Below are 20,036 nucleotides of genomic sequence, written 5' to 3'. Positions count from 1 at the left end.
ATACATGAAAGATTAATAGTATAGGTTCTCAGGTTTCTGGATCCACCTCCTTGATTTGCCACTTTCTGGTTATGCAGCTTGGGCAACTTGCATAACCACTTGCAGATTCAATCCCTACCCCTCATCTCATCTTTGAAATGGGGATAATGATTATATATACCCCAAAAGGATGCTATGAGGATTAATTTAAGATCTTGACACAGTGCCTGGAATAAAGGAGACATCAAGTAAGGGTTAGCTATTACCATTATTAAAACAATGGAAGAAACAATATAGAAATAATGATTAACTCTAGCTTTGATAAGATGGCAGATATACAAAATCTGCATCAAAAGGATGAGAAGTGGAGGAAATGGCAAATAAGAGCATAAAATGAAGAAATAACTTAGCTAAAGTGAATATATGTGTCACTGGCCAGTTGTCATAACTTTGGGCCTGTGGAGGCTGATCCAATAGCACTTGCCACTAGGATTTAAGATTAAATTCAAAATTAGTCCAACATCATACAAATGCTTCTATTTGAAATTGTGTGACCAGAGCCTTCCTGCCACTGGTCCTAGAAAGAAACAAAGGGCTTTAGTAGTCTGGACCTCCTGCTGGGTGTTGATATTCCATGCAGCTAGAAATGAGATGTATCATCATTGCTAAGGCCTAAATTTAGGCAGCGCCAAGAAGTGGTAATGCAAGTCTATGCCCTAACCAGTAACACTGAAGAAGCTGAAGTTGAATGGTTCTATGAAGACCTACAAGATATTTTAGAACTAACACCCAAAGAAGATGTCCTTTTCATTATAGGGGACTGGAATGCAAAAGTAGGAAGTCAAGAAACACCTGGAGTAACAGGCAAATTTGCCCTTGGGGTACAGAATGAAGCAGAGCAAAGGCTAATAGAGTTTTGCCAAAAGAACGCACTGGTCATAGCAAACACCCTTGTCCAACAACACAAGAGAAGACTCTACACATGGACATCACCAGATGGCCAACATGGAAATCAAATTGATTATATTCTTTACAGCCAAAGATGGAGAAGCTCTATACAGTCAGCAAAAACAAGACCAGGAGCTGACTGTGGCTCAGATCATGAACTCCTTATTGCCAAGTTCAGACTTAAATTGAAGAAAGTGGGGAAAACCACTAGACCATTCAGGTATGACCTAAACCATATGCCTTATGGTTATACAGTGGAAGTGAGAAATAGATTTAAGGTGCTAGATCTGATACACAGAGTGCCTGATGAACTATGGATGGAGGTTCATGACACTGTATAGGAGACAGGGATCAATACCATCCCCAAGAAAAAGAAATACAAAAAAGCAAAATGGCTGTCTGAGGAGGCCTTACAAATAGCTGTGAAAAGAAGAGAAGTGAAAAGCAAAGGAGAAAAGGAAAGATATACCCATGTGAATACAGATTTCCAAAGAATAACAAGGAGAGATAAGAAAGTCTTTCTCAGTGATCAGTGCAAAGAAACAGAGCAAAACAATAGAATGGGAAAGACTAGAGATCTCTTCAAGAAAATTAGAGATACCAAGGGAACATTTCATGCAAAGATGGGCTCGATAAAAGACAGAAATGGTATGGATCTAACAGAAGCAGAAAATATTAAGAAGAGGTAGCAAGAATACACAGAAGAACTGTACAAAAAAGATCTTCATGACCCAGATAATCACGATGGTGTGATCACTCACCTAGAGCCAGACATCCTGGAATGTGAAGTCAAGTGGGCCTTAGGAAGCATCACTATGAACAAAGCTAGTGGAGGTGATGGAATTCCAGTTGAGCTGTTTCAAATCCTGAAAGATGATGCTGTGAAAGTGCTGCACTCAATATGCCAGCAAATTTGGAAAACTCAGCAGTGGCCACAGGACTGGAGAAGGTCAGTTTTCATTCCAATGCCAAAGAATGCTCAAACTACCGCACAATTGCACTCATCTCACATGCTAGCAAAGTAATGCTCAAAATTCTCCAAGCCAGGCTTCAGCAATACATGAATCGTGAACTTCCAGGTGTTCAAGCTGGTTTTAGAAAAGGCAGGGGAACCAGATATCAAATTGCCAACATCTGCTGGATCATGGAAAAAGCAAGAGAGTTCCAGAAAAACATCTATTTCTGCTTCACTGACTAGGCCAAAGCCTTTGACTGTGTGGATCACCACAAACTGTGGAAAATTCTGAAAGAGATGGGAATACCAGAGCAGCTGACCTGTCTCTTGAGAAATCTGTATGCAGGTCAGGAAGTTAGAACAGTTAGAATTAGACATGGAACAACAGACAGGTTCCAAATAGGAAAAGGAGTACATCGAGGCTGTATATTGTCACCCTACTTATTTAACTTATATGCAGAGTACCTCATGAGAAATGCTGGCCTGGAGGAAGCACAAGCTGAAATCAAGATTGCCAGGAGAAATATCAATATCCTCAGATAAGCAGATGACACTGCCCCTACGTCAAAAAGTGAAGAATTGAAGAGCCTCTTGATGAAAGTGAGAGAGTGAAAAAAGGTGACTTAAAACTCAACATTCAGAAAAGAAAAATTATGTCATCTGGTCCCATCACTTCATGGCAAATAGAGAGGGAAACAATGGAAATAGTGGCAGACTTCATTTTGGGGGGCTGCAAAATCACTGCAGATGGTGACTACAGCCATGAAATTAAAAGACGCTTGCTTCTCGAAAAGACAGTTATGACCAACCTAGACAGCATATTAAAAAGCAGAGACATTACTTTGCCAACAAAGGTCCGTCTAATCAAGGCTGTAGGTTTTTCAGTAGTCATGTATGGATGTGAGTGTTGGACTATAAAGAAAGCTGAGCACCAAAGAATTGATGCTTTTGAACTGTGGTGTTGGAGAAGACTCTTGAGAGTCCTTGTGCTGCAAGGAGATCCAACCAGTCTATCCTAAAGGAAATCAGTCCTGAATATTCATTGGAAGGACTGATGCTCAAGCTGAAACTCCAATACTTTGGCCACCTGATGCAAAGAGCTGACTCATTTGAAAAGACCCTGATGCTGGGAAAGATTGAAGGCAGGAGAAGGGGACGACAGAGGTTGCGATGGTTGGATGGCATCACTGACTCAATGCACATGAGTTTGGGTAAACTCCAAGAGTTGGTGATAGACAGGGAGACCTGGTATGCTGCAGTCCATGGGGTCACAAAGGGTTGGACATGACTGAGCAAATGGACTGAACTGAACTGAAGAAATCTACTGAGATTGACCAAATCTAGCTCTGTTTATTCGGGCTTCCCAGGTGGTACTAGTGGTAAAGAAAAGAACCCACCTGACAATGTAGGAGACAAGAGATGCAGGTTTGATCCTGGGTTGGGAAGATCCTCTGCAGGAAGTCACAGCAACCCACTCTGGTATTCTTACCTGAAGAATCCCATGTTCAGAGGAGTCTGGGGGGCTATAGTTCATGGGGTCACAAAGAGTTGGGCATGACTGAAATGACTGAGCATGCATGCACCTGTTTATTCACCTCCAAAGGTGGCACCACTTAAGCAACTGTTTGGATTTTAGACTAGAAGAGTCAAACAGATAGTCAGATCAATTAATGTCCATACCAGGGACCAGCAAACATTTTCTGTTTGAGCCTCATAGTAAATAGTTTAGGCTTTGTGAAACCATATAGTCCCAGCTCTTACCTTTGTAGTTCAAAAGCAGTAGACAATACAAATGATGGGGCCTGGCTAGGTTTCAATAAAACGTGATTTACAAAAGCAAGTGGCAGGCTGGCTTTGGCCCATGGGGCATAGTTTGCTAACCCTTAGTCTGTACAAGGGATTTGATGCAATGACTCTTGTTGCCAGACGAACCTGGGCTACAGCTCATATAAATCAAAGGTAATGTCAAAGAATGTTGTTGACTAGAGATTACAGACTGAAAAGAAAAAATGCAGTAAAAATTGTGAATCATTATATTTTACACATATAATTTATATAATATTATACATCTACTATACTTCAATAAAGATATTTAAATGCAAATAAAGGAGAACCTTGCCTCCGTAATATTACTCAGCCATAAAAAGGAATGCATCTAATTAGGTGGATGAACCTAGACCCTATTATACAGAGTGAAGCGAGTCAGAAAGAGAAAGATAAATACCATATTCTAATGCATATATACAGAATCTAGAGAAATGGTACTGAAGAATTTATTTACAGGGCAACAATGGATAAACAGACATAGAGAATAGACTTATGGACATGGGGAGAGGGGAGGAGAGGGTGAGATATATGGAAAGAGTAACATGGAGACTTACATTACCATATGTAAAACAGATAGCCAACAGGAATTTGCTCTATGGCTCAGGAAACTCAAGCAGGGGCTCTGTTTCAATCTAGAGGGGTGGGATGGGGAGGGAGATGGGAGGGAGTTTCAAAAGGGAGGGGATATATATATACCTATGGCTGATTCATGTTGAGGTTTGACAGAAAACAGCAAAATTCTGTAAAGCAATTATCCTTCAATAAAAATAAAAAAATTTTTAAAAACAAAATGGGAATAACATGGAAAAATACTGTGATATAAAATTTACTCAGTAATTCACATTACAGAAACACTGGGTAACATTATTTTCAGCCTCATTTTTCTGTTTTCTAATGTTCATGCCGTCCATGGGGTAGCAAAGAGTCAGACACGACTGAGCGACTGAACAACAACAATGTTCAGAAAGTGAGTAATGACTCAGTGAACACACATCCCTGTTTGTTGGGGATAATTCTAGTGTGTCTGCTGTCTCTGTAATAATCAATACTGTCCCCTTTTAAAGAAATGTCCTAGTTTGCAATATGAATCATACAGTCACATCTATAACAACCAAAATGATTTTGAATTTATAGCACAGACAGATTTGTATTATTTAAAGTCATCACCAAAACTTGGACAATAACGCAAGTCTATAAAGGCAGAATGTAGTGCTAGAAAAGGCTAAGGGCTTCAAGTCAGACAGAGTCAGATTCAGATCTTAATTTATCTCTTCCTGCTGGCCTAAGACAATGTGCTGAAATCTCCATGAATCTCAATTCTCATATATAGCAGTAAATAATAAAAGCAGCAATATCATTAGATTTCACTGTTAGCATATGGTAAATATTTGTAAATATTAGCTGTTATTTTATTATTATTACATATTCAAATAGATTTGCTGGGTGGGACACAAAGATATCCTTCCTATACAGAAGATATGCTTCAAGAAAAGTGATTTCCTTGTCGCTGGAGACATCCAAGCAGAGACTTAACTGAAATATAGTAGTGATGTTATAAATAAAGTTTTGCTACTTAAAGTTTGATCCATGAACCAAGTTATCAGCATCGATAGGAAACCTGTTAAAATGTAGATTCACAGACTCTAACCTAGACCTAAAGAGTCAGGATCTACATTTTGAAGAAACTCCAAGCAATAATAGATTTAGCTTTGCTATCAAGGACTCAGCCATCAGTGGATACGGCAGATGACTTTTAAAGCTCTCTGAACTCTTAGACCACCCCATTTATAGAGTCCACAAGTTTTAAGTGGGTAATACACTGGCATGAGGAGGAACTAAAGTCCCAATACCTAGTATATACTATTCCATTGGTAAAGTTAAAAATGGCCTTTTCCACCCACCTCCACAGGACATTTTACCAGGCCTAGTGATTACATTCCACCCATTTAAGTAACAATCTCAGATAAGTACAAATATAGACCCCAAGTAAAAATACCCAACATTAAGATTGTTTTTTAATCAAAATCATCACATCTACAGGGCTTCCCTGGTGGCTCAGATGGTAAAGAATCTGACCCAATTTCAACCCCTGGGCCATGAAGATCCTCTGGAGAAGGGATTGGCTACCCACTGCAGTATTCTTGCCTGGAGAATTCCATGAACAGAGGAGCCTGGCAGGCTACAGTCCATGGGGTCACAAAGAGTCGGATATGGCTAAGTGACTAACACTTTCACATTCATTACATCTACCATAGACAGAGAAGCTTGATTGTTTCTTGAGTTTGCTTCCATTTTGTTTTGAGCCACTTTGCTTTCTTCAAAATGTCTGATTATTCTCCACACAGGTGCTCTGGGTAGAGTTCAGTATTCCATTAATACTGAACAATTCACATACAAATGGGTAGTTTAACCTTAGATATTTCCCCAAGGCCTGAAGAGGCTGACACAAATATAAACAGAATTGGAAGAGCTGGTAAAATATTTAGCTGAAACTTTAAAGAAATTTTTCTCTCTCTGGGGCTTCCTGGTGATGGTTGTAATGCAGCTGAACTACTTTAGCTCTTTGTATGCTTTTATCCTCCCTCCTGGATGCAGGCTTTCTGATATCCCTGGATGTTTGAATTACACACCACATGGACACAAAGGGCGAACTATGCTAGTCTATCCAGTTGCATCAATAGCTTCTTAGATCCCTTTTCTGATTCTATTATTCTGTGACTGCCTAGTAGCTCATCCTTTTTTTTGTTGTTGTTAGAATCTCACATATAGAGATAAAAAAGAACATATGATTTTGAAAGAATTAAGATAAGAATTAAAGGAAAAAAATTAATGTTTGAAAGGAAGACAACATGAAGTGTGACACAAGTGTCTATTTTTAATGTATCTAACCTAAGAGAATTTTGTTTTAATAATGATGACTTATTACACCAATACTTATCAGGGATCTGCTCTATATACCAAGCACTGTATTTACTTCATGATGCTAATGATGATGAGAATGATAGCAGCTAACACTTGCTGAGGACTTATAATTTCACAAATGAGACAGGCTTAGGCCCAACACTCATGGAAATGTAAAAGCAGGCAGGAAAAGTAAACACCGAACAAATAATCCCAAGTATTACTAATGTGACATGAAATTGCAGGGTACAATGGGAGGGTGTTGCAGGTGGCCTAATCTAGTTTCACTTCAGTTCAGTTCAGTCGCTCAGTCGTGTCCAACTCTTTGCGACCCCATGAATCGCAGCACGCCAGGCCTCCCTGTCCATCACCAACTCTCAGAGTTCACTCAGACTCATGTCCATCGAGTCAGTGATGCCATCCAGCCATCTCATCCTCTGTTGTCCCCTTCTCCTCCTGCCCCCAATCCCTCCCAGCATCAGAGTCTTTTCCAATGAGTCAACTCTTCGCACGAAGTGGCCAAAGTACTGGAGTTTCAGCTTTAGCATCATTCCTTCCAAAGAAATCCCAGGGCTGATCTCGGAACTCATGTACACCCATGGTGGATTCATGTCAATGTATGGCAAAACCAATACAGTATTGAAAAGTAAAATAAAAAAGATAATAATACATAAAAAAAAAAAAAAAAAAAACCCAGAATGGACTGGTTGGATCTCCTTGCAGTCCAAGGGACTCTCAAGAGACTTCTCCAACACCACAGTTCAAAAGCATCAATTCTTCATCACTCAGCTTTCTTCATAGTCCAACTCTCACATCCCTACATGACCACTGGAATCTAGTCTAGGGGTCTGCAAAGGCTTCTCTGAGGATGTGACATTTTAGAATTATCTACACAAAGGGAAGCATCCCAGGTAGAGTGAAGGCTATGGGAAAGAGACCTGATCAAGCAAAAGGTATACGTTGGAAGAACTGAGAAAACTGGCTAAAGCTTCGGGGTCCAGGGGAGAGTGGGAAGATGAGAGTGGAAAGAAGGTGGTGGGAGCTGGATCATGCTCAGGCCAGAGTTTCAGCTTCATCCCAGAGCAATGAGGAGCCACTGGTAGCTGTGAATCAAGTGGGTAACATGACCAGTTTGGGGCTCTAGGAAGATTACTCTGACTGGATCGGAGGGTAAAACAGGGAATGTGCAGAGGGCAGGAATGATGGTGGCTTAGACTGGAGAAACGGCAGTGTTTGTAATACCTCTCCAGGTTAGAGTAGGGTCCCCGTCAGGCTAACAGAATGCTTCCTCCCATAGACCTTGGTTATTTATGTTAATGTTGAAGGAACTTTCCATTCTCAAAACTGCTCCCTTCACAGGCATGAGAGCCATGCCACGAAGAAGTGTGAATGAAAGGCAGCAGGAAAACATAGAAAGGCAACGACGCAAGGGCTCACTCATCCTCCTCTCGAATTCCAAGCCTGGATCTGCTGGTTCCCAACTCCCTTCGGTGTCTTGGGAAGCAGTGCTGTATTGATGTACTCAAAAAAGAAAAGAAGTGCAGAGTTTGCCTAGAAATAGTTCATAGGCCATAAAAATACTGCACAGTACAATGTGAGAAAATGGACTTCTAAAAAGGATTATTTTAAGATTATTATTTAGATTATTTCTAAAAAGGACTATATAAGCAAAGGTATTCTAATTACTGACCTAAGATCCTTTTACCTTAAAAGGAGACTTCATTTCAAAAGCCTGAGTTGTGAGCTCTATTGTTAGCCCAATCTGTGCTAAGTGGGATGGCAAAGTTCTCATCTCCCTCTGGATTCAAAGAACATTCATCAAGCATATTACTGAGCAACTACATGATGAAAGGCACTGGAATACAACAATTAATTAAATGTTTTACATAGAGCTTCCAGTCCAGTGAGAAGATGAAAGGCTAGACACTAAACTATTCAAAGTTAAATTTTTAAAGTGCAACTCTGATAAGTTCTACAAAAGAAAAGTATGTGTACTATGAGGGCTTAGGAAAGGAGCCTCTGACCTAGTCAGCTAGTTAGGGAAGTGATGGCTGAAAATAGAAGGATGAATACAAGTTAAATGGGTAAAGAGAGAATAGAAGAATAGTGGTAAAATTAATTGACTTGACACACATGTATAGAGCCCTCTTCAGGTACCAAGTGTCATAATAGGTAACTGTGGTCCGCACGTGAATGAAACCTGGTTGCATGTTAGGGAGAAGAACAAGGGCTGAATTTTGCTAATGACTAGCTATCAGAATTTGATTATTAGTTTTCCCAAACCTCAGCATCTTAATCTGTAAAATATGAAAATGACATCTATTTTGCAGAATTCAAAATGTACAAACCACTTAGCTCACTGCCTGACCTGTAAGTATCAAGTTTTGTAATGACCATGTCCAGAGTCATCATGACATAGTGTCAGAAGATCTGTTCATGGTGTTCAGAGCTAACTATTGTCCATAAAACTCAGTTCAATTCAGTTCAGTCACTCAGTCATGTCCAACTCTTTGTGATGCCATGGACTGAAGCACCCTAGGCCTCCCTGTCCATCACCAACTATGGGAGTTTACTCAAATTCCTATCCATTGAGTTAGTGATACCATCCAACCATCTCATCCTCTGTAGACCCCTTCTCCTCCTGCCTTCAATCTTTCCCAGCATCAGGGTCTTTTCCAATGAGTCAGTTCTTCACATCAGGTAGCCAAAGTATCAGAGTTTCAGCTTCAGCGTCAGTCCTTCCAATGAGTATTCAGGACTGATTTCCTTTAGGATTGACTGCTTGGATCTCCTTGCAGTCCAAGGGACTCTCAAGAGTATTATTCAACACCACAGTTCAAAAGCATCAATTCTTTGGTGCTCAGTTTTCTTTATAGTCCAACTCTCGCAACCATACATGACTACTGGAAAAATGACAGCCTTGACTAGACAGACCTTTGTTGGCAAAGTAATGTCTCTGCTTTTGAATATGCTGTCTAGGTTGGTCATAGCTTTCCTTCCAGGAGCGAGTGTCTTTTAATTTCATGGCTGCAGTCACCATAGGCAGTGATTTTGGAGCCTAAAAAACAAAGTCTGCAACTGTTTCCACTCTTTCCCCATCTATTGGCCATGAAGTGATGGGACCAGATGCCATGATCTTAGTTTTCTGAATGTTGAGCTTTAAGCCAACTTTTTCACTCTCCTCTTTCACTTTCATCAAGAGGCTACTGAGTTCTTCTTCACTTTCTGCCATAAGGGTGGTGTCATCTGCTTATCTGAGTTTATTAATATTTCTCCCAGCAATCTGGATTCCAGCTTGTGCTTCCTCCAGCCCAGCGTTTCTCATGATGTACTCTGAATATAAGTTAAATAAGCAGGGTGACAATATACTGCTTTGACGTACTCCTTTCCCGATTTGGAACCAGTGTGTTGTTCCATGTCCAGTTCTAACTGTTGCTTCCTGACCTGCATACAGATTTCTCAGGGGCAGGTCAGATGGTCTGGTATTCCAATCTCTTGGAGAATTTTCCACAGTTTGTTGTGATCCACACAGTCAAAGGCTTTGGCCTAGTCAGTAAAGCAGAAATAGATGTTTTTCTGGAAGTCTCTTTTGCTTTTTCAATAATCCAACAGATGTTGGCAATTTGATATCTGGTTCCTCTGCCTTTTCTAAAACTGCTTGAACAACTGGAAGTTCATGGCTCACATTGCTGAAGCCTGGCTTGGAGAATTTTGAGCATTACTTTGCTAATGTGTGAGATGAGTGCAATTGTGCGGTAGTTTGACATTCTTTGGCACTGCCTTCCTTAGGAATTGGAATGAAAACTGATCTTTTCCAGTCCTGTGGCCACTGCTGAGTTTGCCAAATTTGCTGGCATATTGAGTGCAGTACTTTCACAGCATCATCTTTTAGGATTTGAAATAGCTCAACTGGAATTCCATCACCTCCTCTAGTTTTGTTCATAGTGATGCTTCCTAAGGACCACTTGACTTCACATTCCAGGACATCTGGCTTTAGGTGAGTGATCATACCATTGAAAGGTTGTTGTTGAATTATGACGCCGGGATTTTTGGTCCCCGGAGGAGAAGAATTTAATCTGGGGCCAGAGACAAGGCTTGATCGCTCAGAGCTTTTGTGTAACAAAGTTTTATTAAAGTATAAAGTAGATAGAGAAAGCTTCTGACACAGGCATCAGAAGGGGGCAGAAAGAGTACCCCCCTGCTAGTCTTTAGCTGGATGTTATATAGTCACCAGCAGTCTGTTAATGAAAGAAAGAAATGTCTCAAAACTTAGAATGGCACCGGCCCCTCACCCATAAGATGTATTTTGGGATAATCTTGGCTCCAAATGATTTATCTTGGACCATAAAAGGATTAACTTGAATCTTGAAGAAGGGCAGAGCACCATATAAATAGTGTCATTTACATAGATTAGAGGAACAATATCGGAGTATAACATACTGGTTTATCAAGTAGGTTCTGAGCCCAAAAGGCTGAACCGACTTGAAGACAGAGTTTGGGGTAAATGCATAGTACATTAGCATAGCTTAAGATAAACATTTCCATAAGAAAAAGGCATTGGTTAACTTCAAGTGAAACCAGGTGTCATTATGGCAACACAGAATTTTAAGAGAAACCTCCTTTTAAATTTGTACAAAGGAAAAAAATACCGCTAGTTTGTTTCCTCTTGCCGCTTAAGAGAGATAAAAATGTCTGACACTTGCAGGCTATTTCCTCCATTTGGAGACCCCTGGCCTTCCTGCCTGTTACCCTCTCACCATTGTGGTTACCTGGGTCATGAAGATCTTTTTTGTATAGTTCTTCTGTGTATTCTTGCCACCTCTTCTTAATATCTTCTGCTTTTCTTAGGTCCCTACCATTTCTGTCCTTTATTGTGCCCATCTTTGCATGAAGTGTTCCCTTGGTATCTCTAATTTTCTTGAAGAGATCTCTAGTCTTTCCCATTCTATTGTTTTCCTCTGTTTCTTTGAACTGATCACTGAGGAAGGCTTTCTTTTCTCTCCTTGCTATTTCTTTGGAACTCTGCATTCAAATGGGTATATCTTTCCTTTTCTCCTTTGCCTTTCACTACTTTTCCTTTCACAGCTATTTGTAAGTTATCCTCAGACAATCATTTCGCCTTTTTGCATTTTCTTCATGGGGATGGGCTTGATCACTGCTTCCTGTACAATGTCATGAACCTTCGTCCATAGTTCTTCAGGCACTCTATCAGATCTAGGTCATACTTGAATAGCGAAAGTGAAGTCGCTCAGTTGTGTCTGACTCTTTGCAACCCCATGGACAGTAAGCCTACCGGGCTTCTCGGTCCATGGCAAGAACACTGGAGTGGGTTACCATTTCCTTCTCCAGGGGATCTTCCTGACCTTTTCCTTACTTTCTTCAATTTAAGTCTGATTGGCAATAAGGAGTTCATGATCTGAGCCACAGTCAGCTCCCTCTCTTGTTTTTGCTGACTGTATAGAGCTTCTCCATCTTTGGCTGCAAAGAATATAATCCATCTGATTTCGGTATTTACCATCTGATGATATCCATGTGTAGAGTCTTCTCTTGTGTTGCTGGAAGAGGGTGTTTGCTATGACCAGTGCATTCTCTTGGCAAAATTCTGTTAGCTATTGCCCCACTTCATTCTGTACTCCAAGGCTGTTTTCCTGTTACTCCAGGTATCTCTCAACTTCCTACTTTTGCATTCCAGTCCCCTATGATGAAAAGGACATCTTTTTTTGGTGTTAGTTCTAGAAGGTCTTGTAGGTCTTCATAGAACTGTTCGACTTCAGCTTTTTCAGCTTTACTGGTCAGGGCATAGACTTGAATTACCATGATACTGAATGAAGCAATACCCCACATCCAAGGTCAGGAGCTGTGGCTGCACTTCGCTGGAGCAGCTGTGTGGAGATACCCCACATCCAAGGTCAGAGAAACCCCAGTTAGACAGTAGGTCCTGGAGTGGCTGTGAAGAGAAGCCCCAGTCCCAAGGGCAACAGAGAAGCCCCAGCAAGATGGTAGGAGGGGTGAATTAGCCTTTAGAACCAAACCTCAGTCCCACCAGAGACACTGAGAGGGCTCAAACAAACCTTATGCACACCAGGACCCAGGGACCCCACAGAGACTGAGATAGAACTATGTTTGAGTGTCTCTGTGGAGGTACAGGTCAGCAGTGGACTGCCACAGGGACAGGGGCTTTGGGTGCAGCAGACTTGGGTATGGCATAAGCCCTCTTGGAGGTGGTCACCATTGACCCCACCATAGAGCTGCCAGAACTTACACAGGACTAGGAAATAGACTCTTGGAGGGCACAAACAGAACCTTGTGTGCACTAGGACCCAGGAGAAATGAGCAGTGACCCCACAAGAGACTGACCCAGACTTGCCTGTGAGTGTCCAGGAGTCTCCAGTGGAGGCATGGGTCAGTGGTGGCCTGTTGCAGGGTTGGGGGCAGTGAGTGCAGCAGTGCCAGCATGGGACCTTTTGAAGGAGGTCGCCATTATCTTCATTACCTCCACCATAGTTTCAGTTCAGTTCAGTCACTCAGTCATGTCTGACTCTTTGCAGCCCCATAAATCGCAGCACTCCAGGCCTCCCTGTCTATCACCATCTCCCGGAGTTCACTCAGACTCACGTCGATCGAGTCAGTGATGCCATCCAGCCATCTCATCCTCGGTCGTCCCCTTCTCCTCCTGCCCCCAATCCCTCCCAGCATCAGACTCTTTTCCAATGAGTCAACTCTTCGCATGAGGTGGCCAAAATACTGGAGCTTCAGCTTTAGCATCATTCCTTCCAAAGAAATCCCAGGGCTGATCTTCAGAATGGACTTGTTGGATCTCCTTGCAGTCCAAGGGACTCTCAAGAGTCTTCTCCAACACCACAGTTCAAAAGCATCAATTCTTCGGCGCTCAGCCTTCTTCACAGTCCAACTCTCACATCCATACATGACCACAGGAAAAACCATAGCCTTGACTAGACGGACCTTAGTCGGCAAAGTAATGTCTCTGCTTTTGAATATGCTATCTAGATTGGTCATAACTTTCCTTCCAAGGAGTAAGTGTCTTTAATTTCATGGCTGCAGTCACCATCTGCAGTGATTCTGGAGCCCAAAAAAATAAAGTCTGACACTGTTTCCACTGTTTCCCCATCTATTTCCCATGAAGTGATGGGACCAGATGCCATGATCTTCATTTTCTGAATGTTGAGCTTTAAGCTAACTCTTTCACTCTCCTCTTTCACTTTCATCAAGAGGCTTTTTAGCTCCTTTTCACTTTCTGCCATAAGGGTGGTGTCATCTGAATGTCTGAGGTGATTGATATTTCTCCCGGCAATCTTGATTCCAGCTTGTGTTTCTTCCAGTCCAGCGTTTCTCATGATGTACTCTGCATATAAGTTAAATAAGCAGGGTGACAATATACAGCCTTGACGTACTCCTTTTCCTATTTGGAACCAGTCTGTTGTTCCATGTCCAGTTCTAACTGTTGCTTCCTGACCTGCATACAGATTTCTCAAGAGTTGGCCCCAGGTAAATAGCAGGGAGGGAACCCATCAACAGAAAATTGAATTAAAGATTTACTGAGCATGGCCCCATCCATCAGAATAAGACCCAGTTTCCCCCTCAGTAAGTTTCTCCCATCAGGAAGCTTCCATAACCCTCTTATCCTTCTTCATCAGAGGGCAGACAGACTGAAAACCACAATCACAGAAAACTAACCAATCTGATCACATGGACCACAGCCTTGTCTAACTCAATGAAACTATGAGTCATGCCATATAGGGCCATCCAAGACGGATGGGTCATGGGGGAGAGTTCTGACAAAACGTGTTCCATTGGAGAAGGGAATGGCAAACCACTTCAGTATTCTTGCCTTGAGAACCCCATGAAGAGTATGAAAACGCAAAAAGATAGCACACTGAAAGATGAACTCCCCAGGTCAATAGGTGCCCAATATGCTACTGGAGAAATACTCCAGAAAGGATGAAGAGATGGGGCAAAGCAAAAACAACACCCAGTTGTGGATGTGACTGGTGATGGAAGTAAAGTCCAATGCTATAAAGAGCAATATTGCATAGGAAACAGGAATGTTAGGTCCATGAATCAAGGTAAATTGGAAATGGTCAAACAGGAGATGGCAAGAGTGACCATCGACACTTTAGAAATGAGTGAACTAAGCTGGACTGGAATGGGTGAGTTTAACTCAGATGACCATTATACCTACTACTGTTGGCAAGAATCCCTTAGGAGAAATGGAGTAGCCATCATAGTCAACAAAAGAGTCTGAAATGTAGTACTTGCATGTAATCTCAAAAATGACAGAACAATCTCTGTTCGTTTCCATCAGACTATCTGGGTTCATATTCCACATCCAACGTTTACTAGCTCTGTGGTCTTGGGCAAATAACAAACTTTCTAATCTTCAGTTCCTTTATTTATAAAAGGACCATAATAGAAATACCTCATAAGTTTTTGGGGAGAATCAAAGGAGAAATATATGAGAAGTGTGAAAGATAGCTAAGTACCTAGCCTATGTGTTATGTAAGTACAAGGTGCTCTCTCAGTACAGATAAATAGGCAGTAAATTATTTTTATTTTTGTTCTTCCTGGATAAGAGGGTGAAATTCAATAAGGCCAAAGACTTCAGACAGAGTCTTGATCTAGGCTTTAAAAAATGAACAGCTGTTGGATAAACAGAATGCTGATGTTTCCCTTGCTCAAGCCATAAGGTTACAATCTGCTACTGTAAGAACAGCCTAGGCCTAAGGCTTAAGGAGAATATTTTAAAAGACTAGTGAGTTTATTCTAATAAACATCTTCTCTCCATTTGTTGCCATGACCTGGAAGACAGGCTGATGTGGTCACTAATAGTGTGGACTCTGAAGTGAAACAGCCATAGGTTCTAATCCAATCCCTACTACTTCTAGCTGTGTGATCTTACTACTTTTATTACTTACTATTTCTTGCTACATTTCACTGAGCTCCTAGTTGATTAATCCTTTAAAAAGAAGTATTACTAGAGTCCTTTTTGTGAGGTTTTTATAAGGATTAATCAGGTTTTTATGAGGATTAATCAAGATAATGCAGATAAACATCAGTTAGCACATAAAAATCAATAAATGTTAGCTATTATTATTGATGCCTTATTAAGGTTATGCTGGCATAAAACAGAATTTATCCAGTGTGTGAACAGTTGAACAAAAGTATATGCCATACAGCCTGTTCAACACTGAGATATCCAAAGAAATATCACAAAGCAAGTGGTAAGTCACTTTGTGGCAATGATTGTAGGTATTTAACTTTGTGGGCCCAGTAACTCTGAAAATTATGCAAAGCTGCCCTGCAAAAACATATTGACATAAATTAATGACTTACTTCACTGAATGTAGTTTTTTAACTTACAAACATGAGGCATGTTTCTGTAGCCAATCTATAAATAAACATATGGAACAACCATTGTTAATATCTTGATATATTTTCTTCCCAGGGGTGTGTGTGTGTGTGTGTGTGTGTGTGTGTGTGTGTGTATGTGTGTATACATGTGTATATATGATATACATGAGGGAGCTACAGTAATTAAAATAACTATGAATGCATGCATGCTCAGTTGTGTCCAACTCTTTGCAATCCCACGGACTGTAATCCACCAGGCACCTCTGCTCATGGAATTCTCCAGGCAAGAATGCTGGAGTGGGTTGCCATTTCCTTCTCCAAGGGATCTTCCTGACTCAGGGATCAAACCCGCATCTCCTGCATTGGCAGGCAGATTCTTTACCACTACACCACCTGGGAAGCCCTTAAAATAACTATATACATATTTAACTCTGATCAGACCATACACGAGCCTTTTCTCCATTTGTCATATGAGCATTTGCTTTGTTTTATTAAATATGCTTTACAAACATGATTTATACATTAAATAACATTCTATAAGGAGGTGGCAAATAATTTAACTGTTGCCATATTGTTAGACCCTTTGCTGTGTGTCAAAACTAATTAATCTTCAGATATAAATTATTACCAAATTCAGTGATTTCTTAATCTGTACGTGTGTAAACAACTTGAAAAGAAGAAAAAGAAAAAGAAAAAACCCCAAGTTGATTCTTCTCTTTGAAATAACTCTAGATCCTGTGTTAATACTTCTGTACAACTTCCATGAATTATACTGTCTCATGTACTGTATCTTTAATACTTAGTGACAGAAAGCTTCTGCATGACTCCAAGTGCACTGCCTCCCCTCACTGTGAGGTCTTACATCCTGGAGAACCATGACATTATTGGATCTACTCCTGCTAGCCGCCTCCTCTGTTGCTCCTAACTGTCTTACATACCATTCCATTTGAGAAAATATACATGACTCAGCACTGGGTGACAGAGTTATCTAAGGGAAAGAGATCATTTCATAATTACACCAAAAATAAATTTAATGAACTTCAAATATACTACAGCATAAAAACTAATAAACATAATGGAGGTGAATTCATGGTTTGGGGTCATGTATATTTTGATCTCAGGTTACAGGATTTTAACTTGGCCTTTGCGTAGTTCTAACCAAGGAAGGGCACAATCTTTCATTTATTATCTTAACTTTATGCTTTGCCTAATAAGCAATTTGTAATATGATTACCAAGTTTGATTTCATAGGTCATTTTATCATTTCTAAAGAATTCTGACAGGCTCTCAATATACAGAAGAAAGCTGTTTTATATTTTCTATTTCTTGTTTTCATCTGTTTGCATCTGGAGAGAAACTAGTTACTTATGAGAGGATAGAAAATTTATTTATGTGAAAGCTGGTATGAAAGAGCATGTACCTATGTTGGTACATGGAAATTTATGTCTATGACTGTGTGTGTTTGAAAAATGCAAGGTCATTATCAGACTCCAAATAATGATAGAAAAAGAAAATTTTGAAAACAACTCTAGGAATAATTTATATTCAAGACATTTCTTTTTCTGCCTCATAGCTACATCATCCCTCTCAAGGCTTCCGTTTTGGAACTGTCCGGGAGAGCAGTGCTGAAGACTATGTGAGGCAAAGCTTCCCAGAGATGCATGAGTATATGAGAAGGTACAATGTACCAGCCACCCTGGATGGAGTGGCATATCTAAAGTGAGTGTCAACCTCCTCAGTCCAAAAAGGTCTCAATGAAAAAGAAGCCTTGCTACTGATGCAATGTTTGTTGGGTTTTTTTTTTTTAATGTTATCTAAATATACCCATTGTGTGTTCCATAATACCACACACCATGTGAGATCCAGGGGACAGTATGGAATAAATGTGCATTTAATTATGTGACCTAGTTTTCTAGTTACCTCCACAGTCCCAAGCTGGCAGTAGCTTTGATCAAAGTGCCAGTAGGGTCAGTAGTGTAGCAGATGGTAGGGGAAGTAAACATTGGCTTGACATCACTTGGGAAAATAATGGTGCTGAAATGATCAAACACTCAGGGAATGTGGCCAGAGGATAAAGTGTCCCAAATCAACCCTTTCCTTCACAGTGAATCTCTAAGCCTGTGGACTGTCTCCTCTTGCCACAAGGAAGTGGGATTTAGCTTAGAGATTTCCTGTAGAAAAGAAATAAGATAAAAGGCAATGATTCCCATGCCTGCATCCTTCTCATCAGAATTTATGAGAAGCAATCAAGAGCAATCACATTGCCATGGCAGATTATCAGAGCTATAATTCAGAGAAGCTGAATGCAAAGGAGGATGGTGCATCTCTGGGTCTGCTCAACTAGTCTGCCTGGGAGAAGGGGATGAATGGCTCCTGATAAGTGCCACAGCATGCGAGCAAGCAGTCCTCCCCCTCCTGCCTGATGGTCTCGGGACAATAACATACATTCAAACTCCAATCCCTACAATCATGCAGTACCAGAAAACTGGTTTCTCTATCATCAAATACAATTATCACCCCAATGACAGCAGGACTTAGCAACTCAAATTCTTTTTTAAGAAAGAAGGGAAGCAAATAATTTTATGGGACATAATGGCTCTGTATTTCTCAAAAATTCTAGTAATCAGCCCTAAAAACAATTTTATGGACTAAACTAGAGTCTAGAAAGGAAACTTCGTGTTCTCAGATTTGCACAGGTATATATAGTATGAAACACTATGAAGTGGCACTTTCCATTTTGTAAGAACTTTAAAACATTAGAGTCCCTCTCTGACACAGTTTAGTGCTTCTTTGCCCCGCCCCCCAACAATTCCTCTTTATCCTCTCCATCAGGGAAATCCGTGGCTGAGAAAAAGAATAAGATGTCAGGAAGAAAGTGATGGCTCCCCACTAAATAGTAATGGGTGACAAATTGGGCCCTTCTGTCAGTGTGAAAGGCTGAGCAAAGCTCCTGCTGCAGTGGAGCAGTTCCACTCCACTCTGGGTATTCGTTTATTCTGGAGGATTCACCTCCAAGGCCCCAGAGCTCAGTTGGCCATACTCTAGCTGGAGAGAAGAAATTGTTAGCAAAACAGGCACCGACGAAGGAGTTGAGGCCTGAAAGAATCAACTTGTCCATGGAAATACAGCTAGCAAGTGGCAGTCAGGATCAGAACCAAGACTTTGGACTGTAGCCACTGCTGCAGGCTAGCCTGAGAACTATAACTGGAAAGCAGGTCCTTGATGTTCAAGGTACAGTCCATATTCCAGCAACATCCATGCAGCAGGTAGCAGGTAGCACCTGGGAGCATGTGCTCTCAGGTCCCATCACAGAATCTGCATTTTAACAAGCTCCCCAGGTGAGTTACAGATTGAGGTAACTTTGGAACAAAGGTTATCATTAATGCCCTCTGCCTTCTTCCCTCTGAGCTTCTCTCTCCACTTTTGGCCCAGTGAGAGCCTATGCTCCTATTCACTATTCCAAAAAACCAAGGTTCCCAAGTTACCCTCTGACATACCAGTGCCATGACCTACAGGGCACTACCCCTGGAGTCATCTGTAAAGAGAGGTTCCTGTGTTAAAGCTGTCCCTCCCCTCTCCCATCAGATTCCCTGAGCTTCATCCTAACTCACTTAGGACCCTTCTTTTTGAAGTGACAATATTCCAATAAATGAATCCCCATTAAATTAATAATTACTTTATTTTTATATGTCTATATATAAGTAGCTTTGTGGTATATGTGTTATGAAATGAATGTTCAAAAAGACAGCATGATTTTATAATGGGAGAAACACAAGTGTAGGCCCTGCCAACTGTAAGGATGATTCAGCCAGTCTAGAAGCTCCTTATACCTGTATCAAACCCTGCCACTTCCTCACCAGTGACTCAGGGCCCCATGGGAGTCTGTGAGCTAATTGCTTCTTGCCTTCCTATGTAATAGAGGCGTGCCATAAATAACTTCACTTTGCAATTCAAAATCATGAGGAGTTATTTAGAGATACCACTCAGATGGACCGCAGGAATTACTTGTTAGAAAACTGAGCCCTAACTCTTTATACTCTTATTGCTGCCACAAATT

The 20,036-nt window shown here is 40.9% G+C and overlaps 1 protein-coding gene across 1 annotated transcript in view; it reads left to right on the top strand.

Annotated features, from left to right (window-relative positions):
- The window catches only part of GRIN3A (glutamate ionotropic receptor NMDA type subunit 3A), a 198,335-nt gene that overhangs the window by 109,593 nt on the left and 68,706 nt on the right, over window positions 1-20,036 (top strand). Inside the window, exon 4 of the mRNA XM_052644556.1 lies at window positions 17,553-17,698. Within this exon, the coding sequence (XP_052500516.1) occupies window positions 17,553-17,698 (146 nt within the window). The remainder of the gene's footprint in view (window positions 1-17,552; window positions 17,699-20,036) is intronic.

This window comes from Budorcas taxicolor, chromosome 8 (genome assembly GCF_023091745.1).
Source record: "Budorcas taxicolor isolate Tak-1 chromosome 8, Takin1.1, whole genome shotgun sequence".
Classification (NCBI taxonomy): domain Eukaryota; kingdom Metazoa; phylum Chordata; class Mammalia; order Artiodactyla; family Bovidae; genus Budorcas; species Budorcas taxicolor.
This window is presented reverse-complemented; position numbering and strand designations above follow the sequence as displayed.